The 6040-nt window shown below is 34.8% G+C and overlaps 1 protein-coding gene across 3 annotated transcripts; it reads right to left on the bottom strand.

Annotated features, from left to right (window-relative positions):
- Positions 1-1033: 1033 nt before the first annotated feature.
- On the bottom strand, positions 1034-5492 carry LOC114167153 (disease resistance protein RPV1-like). 3 transcript variants are annotated; one of them, XM_085668296.1, is made up of 5 exons: positions 4880-5492; positions 3381-4788; positions 2532-3260; positions 1962-2034; positions 1034-1452 (listed from the first exon to the last, which is right to left on the bottom strand). In XM_085668296.1, the coding sequence occupies exons 1-5, from the start codon at positions 5362-5364 to the stop codon at positions 1421-1423; spliced, it is 2727 nt and encodes a 908-aa protein (XP_085524422.1). In that variant the 5' UTR covers positions 5365-5492; the 3' UTR covers positions 1034-1420. The 3 variants fall into 3 exon arrangements, with proteins under 3 accessions (XP_085524422.1, XP_027907936.2, XP_027907935.2); XM_028052135.2 differs by lacking the exon at positions 1034-1452 and having other exon boundaries at positions 1459-2034; positions 3381-3605; positions 3705-4788; positions 4880-5491; XM_028052134.2 differs by lacking the exon at positions 1034-1452 and having other exon boundaries at positions 1459-2034; positions 4880-5491.
- Positions 5493-6040: the final 548 nt, after the last annotated feature.

Here is a 6040-nt window from a genome sequence, read left to right as displayed (position 1 = left end):
TGTATATATGGTACCCTATTCTTTGAAATAATACATTAGAATTATTCTTTAGATCACTTTTATATCGTCCACATGGGCGAACCATGTTGTCATGCGCATGAAAAAAGAAAAATAATATTTTTACAAAGTTTTGTTTGATAAATTTTGATAAATAATTATATTAGTAAAAAAAAATTTAAAATTTTATTATTTTATTTTTGTAACTTTAATAAAAAATAAAAAAATTATTTTATTTAGTAACTTCATAAATTTTATCACGGAAATGTTTGTCAAAATATCATTTTGGAAAAGATAAAGATCACGAGACTCAACAACTTGCCATTACATGTACCATAAACACTACAAAAAAAATTGAAATTACCGACGGAATTTTACCGACGGATATACTTCTGTCGGTAAATTTGAATTACCGACGGATTTTACCGACGGATTCTCAAATTTTAATTACCGACGGATTTTTCCGTCGGTAAAAAAAATTTCATTTACCGACAGAAAAATCTGTCGGTAAAATCCGTCGATAATTCAAATTTTTTTTACCGACAAATTTACCGACGGATTTTTCCGTCGGTAAAAGAAGCGGAAAATTTCCCGCCCAAATTTGAATTACCGACGGATTTACCGACGGATTTTTCCGTCGGTAAAAGAAGCGGAAAATTTTTTGTCCTAATTTGAATTACCGACGGATTTATCCGTCGGTAAAAGAAGCGGGAATTTTCCCGCCCAGATTTATCGACGGATTTTTCCGTCGGTAATTACCGACGGAACATGATTTCCGTCGGTAAAATTTTACAGACAAGCATTTTACCGACGAATTTTTGACCGTCGATGATCCGTCGGTAATGTTGATTTAGCGACGGATTTTGGCCATTACCGACGGATTTTGCCCGTCGGTAATAATGGTTTTTCTTGTAGTGAAAGTAAAAGCCCTATTCATTTATCTATTTTTTCTATCCAAGTTGCTTCTACAATCAATATTTGTCGTTAAAAACGAAAAAAAAATATGTTATAGATAACTAGAAACACCAATGGTAAGTAGTTTAAATAAATCTGGTTTATATTTGTTAGGCTATACTCCACAGCCATTTAGGATCTTCATAACATGTTTTGCTTTCACCAACAAGGGAACGACATACATCAAGAAATAAATCTTTTTCCGTTTAACTGGGTAAACCGTCAAAGCTTATTTTCAATTTCCGCTGAACATGGTGCAGTGGAATTTTCTCTAATTTAAACAATACACTATTCCATTCTTCTTTTGTCCTTTTAAATAAACAACTTTCAATGACTTCAAGAGCTAGAAGCAGTCCTCCGCAATAAGCAAATTCTCGTCTTGCAAGGTCATTACATTCTTCTTTTGGTTTTGCTTCTCGGAATGCGTGCCAACTAAAGAGCTCAAGGGACTCCTTTGCGTTCATTAGCTTTACACGGAAAACGGAATCAATTTTACGACAGCTGAAACACAATGTGAGGAGTGACAAACAGGATAAAGTAAACATGAATTTCAATGAAGGACACAGATTAATTCCATAACTAAAGGGATCCTGCAGTTCTCAAAGAAGATAAAATCACTTACTAGAAGTCACACATTACAATTTTCATTATAAATCTAAGGAGAAAATTCCTCTTTGACTCTGGCTCTTTTCTCAAATAATTTGATTCACCACATATAAGATAGAGTATTGTGTTCTTCACCACCAATCTGTGACCAAAAGTAACAAAAATTTCCACCTTATCTCCAGGTCCCAAATTTGACATTAGATCATGCCAATCTATATCATTAAAGGAAATTACTGGGCTATGCTTGTATATCTGTAATGTACAATTTGTGTAATTAACAATTAAGACACTTCTAAGACATTCAGTTGCCTCAATTTCAAGGGTTGATAAATAAACAACACACAAAATCATTCCTTTCAAATCAATATCTGGAGGCACAGTGAAAGAAACAGAATCTCCCTCACCCATATAGGCAAACCAATAAGGATGGGTGTCACCTAGAAGAGAGACATCAGAGGATTCACTGCTTGCCAATACCTGTATACAATGAGATAAAAGACTTGGTCATTATCTAACTTTCCTTCTCAAATTGTCTTCTACAGTCATTATTTGTGGTTAAAGATTACAAAATGCAATACATAATTAAAGCATACCAATGGTAATTAATTTAAATAAATTTGGTTAATAGTTTTGTTGTGTAAAAATGACCATCATGTCGTTACGGATTTAGAACCATTTGTGTTGTCGTCTCTTTCCGGTTATACAATCATTGAGTATAAAACAAGTATGAAACTAATCGAGCAAGAAAGAAGAAATCAATTTCCTTGTACTTAGTATAAGCACGATCATTTGGTTACTTGATTATTAAAATCAGATACTTTTGTATGAAGTTGTGTAGCTGTAGAAGCACACAGTGCTAAAAGTATAGGACAGTAGTTTCTATTAGATACTTTAGTAGGATTATTTTACATTCTCTTAATTAATAGCTAAAATGATGGTGAAGGTAATACAGAAAGGAAAAGTTAGAGAAGAACCTCAGATATGTTACCGCTGACAGCATTGAAGAATTCATAGTATGCTCCAACACCAATCAAAGAAGACCTGAAGTGCTGCTTTGAAGTTCCTGATTCTGTAATATTTGAAAAATATTCGGCCAGAATGTATTGTACTTGCTTAGATAGTTGAAACTCGGTTTCACATTGTACCAAAACACTTCGAAGGTTTGCCACGCTACCAAGCAATGGCACAATATCATCCCAGCTATTATTGATATCCATGCACAATGAATGAATATAGGATACAGGATTCATTGTTGGCGACATCCAAGACCGAATAATGATTGAAGGAAAAAGATTACATGACAATCTCTTAAATCCTGGTATTGACATATATCCAATGGCTTTTGAAGTTACAATTGAAAAGGGCACTTGATTGACTGCTGTATTTTCAGCAATTAGAGTTATCAAGGATTTCATTCGCACTATATCTTTTCCCATTCGGCCAACCTTGGAACACCCAGAGAGGATAAGAGTTCTTAAAGATTTCAACTTATATATCTCTCTGGGGAGATTGCTTAGACATTTACAGTCCTTCAAATTAAGCAGTATAAGATAACAGAGATGTCCAATAGATCTGTGTACTTTGCGTAATCTGGGACAATCTTTTAGAATGAGTTGTTCAAGACTTGGTAGTCTAGAAAAGTCAGGTGTTTCTGTCAAGTACTTGGAGTGACTAAGGTTAAGTACTTTTAGCGATCTCAAAACCTACACCAAAATAGTTTTTTTTTTCATAAAAATTAGTGACGGAAATAAAAAATGAGACAGTAGCAAGTCACTATATTAATTAAGCTTTGTGTTTTAATGAAGAATGGCTCGTAATAAAACCTGGGGTTCTTTCCAGAAGAATCGAAGAAGACTGTGTTTTAAATCAATTGCTACTGCACCATGCATATTAAAGTCTTTAGGTAGGTGTTCTGAAGAAAACCCTTGCAAATTGATCCATATCAGTTTCGTATAAATGTACTTAGAAACTGTAACAACTTTCGGGAAACCTGATGGTTCTCTACTTGGAATCAATATCGGAGGAAATGTCTGAGAGGCATTTCTCCCCTGTGAATTTAAGAGCAAAGAAAAGCGAATGTATTGACTACATGAGAAAGCAAATACTTTCAAAGGAAGTTTCAAACCACATATAAAGAATGCTCTTACCGTATCCACTTCCAATGCATATTCTCCACCTTTATCAAACCACAGTCGCCCGTAGATCAACGGTTCCTCTTCTAAATTTTCACGAAAAATTTCTACTCCCATTTGTTGTAGCAAACGATGTATTCCAAATTTGTTGTTCGCTTTAACTTTAATGAGGTTACGCTCCATGAGAACTCTTATTCCACTATCAGCGTTTACTACAGGGCCATTTAGGATCTTCATAGCATAGGATCTGTCCTTACCAATATAATAACGACAAACAATAAGGAATAAAGCCTTTTCCATTTGATTGCATAAATCGAAGCTTATTTTCAATTTCTGTTCAACATCATCCATGTGAATACCCTCTAATCCAACCAATACACTATGCCATTCCTTTTCCCTCCTTTCAAATAAACTACTTCCAATGAGTTCAAGAGCTAGAGGTAGTCCTCCACAACAAGAAATTACTCTTCTTGCAAGGTAATCGTATTCTTTTTTCGGTTTTGGTTCTCTAAATGCGTGCCAACTAAGAAGCTCAAGGGACTCCTTTTCATTCATTAGATTTATCCGAAAAACAGAATCAACTTGATGTTTCCTCAGTAGGTCTTCGTCTCTTGCTGTCATGATTATCACAGTTCCTTCACTTAACCATGAACCACTTTTCCTTAGATCTAATAATGGAAGATAGTCATCTATATCGTCAAGTACAATGAGCACCCTTTTCCGAAAAAGTCTGTCTCGAATCATACTTCTTCCCATCTCAACGCTATGTATCTCCACCTTTGTTTTTAGGACATCCGAAAGAAGTTGTTGCTGTAAATGAATACGCTCTCTTGGTTCGCTAACTTGTGCAATATCTTCAATGAAACTTTTCTCCATGAATGTACCATGTATTTGATAGTAGATGGCTTTGGCAAGGGTGGTTTTACCTGATCCTCCCATTCCACATATCCCTATTGTACAAACATCCGTGGACTTATTTCTTATAGCTCGAATTAGATCTTCCACTTGGTCTTGTAATCCAACTGGGAATTTGGTAGCAGTCAAAGCTGATAAATTAAGAACGCTCTTAACAATTTTGCCCACTAGTTCAGCATCACTCCTTCAAATGAAGTAGCATTTAGAGAAGAAATCATGTATTAACAAAGTTAAATCAGAAGCCTGAAATATGGTTGAGTGAGTGAGTGGTTTACCTGTGATTGCTCTCATCCCATCCAAAGAGACTTGCTACTTTTGTGAGTGCGTGGCTCCATCTGGACATGCCATGCTCCAGTTGTTGTGCTGAAAATGTTTGTTGTGCAGTTTCTTTGAAGGCTTTTCCAAAATCACCCTTCTGATGACGCACATCAGAGGGCTGAATTTCATAATATACGGGCAGAACATGTCGGCAATAAGTTTCGTGCCAAGCAATGATTTGTTGAAGTTGATGAAGACACCAAGCAGATTGAGAATAGGTTTTGGTGAAAACAACTATTACTACACGACACAGATTTAGAATAGGTTGTTGGACGTGCATTGACTCCACTGCATTCTGATGGTGAAGGAAAGTGGTGAGTCCAACGGAGGAGAGGGCAGAATCGAGATGAGAAACAAATTTCCTGCGGATGTCTTCTCCATTGAAGCTGATGAGCACATCATAATTCCGTGGCAGTTTGGACGATGAAGACGCGAATTCCATGGAAGGAAATAATGAGATAATGAAGTGTTAGAAGAGAAAGCAATAATGAAACACTCTCAAAGAGATTATCTGTACAGACACAAATGCGATTCGAAATACTTTTTTCATCATCGTGGAAACGCGTTAAGACCATCTCAGAACCTTTTTTACTTTGAACCAATAAACAATATATTACACTATTCTCTTTAAAATATATTAACTTTACTTTTCTTTTAAAAACATCGAGTCTCTTATTATAGTATGCAAATATCGCTTTAAATAACATCATCATCTTTCACAGGGCACGATACGCATATATCTCTTATTTTTATATTGAAAAAAGAAAAGTAGAAAGTAAAAATGCGGTTTTGGAAAACATCAAGACAACTGATTTTATTTTCAATAAATAATTAGAGTAAATAATTAGTTTAGTTGAATAAGTATTAACAATTATTCATTTTGAGAAAAAAAAAATCACATCCAAATTTTAATTTTATTAATTTATAATTGAGTAAGGTTCCACCTTTTTTATGCATATGATGTATGTATAAACTTTACATTAAACACCATAAAGTACAAATACATCTTATAAAAGTCTCTCCCCGTATCTTTATTGTTCATGCTACCCAACTTCCTTACTCAAGTACTTTTCCTTTGGCGCAGGCTCTCTTTTTCCAACTCATTTGATTCATCGTAT

The sequence above is a fragment of the Vigna unguiculata genome, chromosome 10 (assembly GCF_037176805.1).
Source record: "Vigna unguiculata cultivar grain cowpea cultivar isolate G323 ecotype 2 chromosome 10, ASM3717680v1, whole genome shotgun sequence".
Classification (NCBI taxonomy): domain Eukaryota; kingdom Viridiplantae; phylum Streptophyta; class Magnoliopsida; order Fabales; family Fabaceae; genus Vigna; species Vigna unguiculata.
The sequence above is the reverse complement of the archived record's forward strand: the minus strand, read 5'-3'. Positions and strand labels throughout refer to the sequence as shown.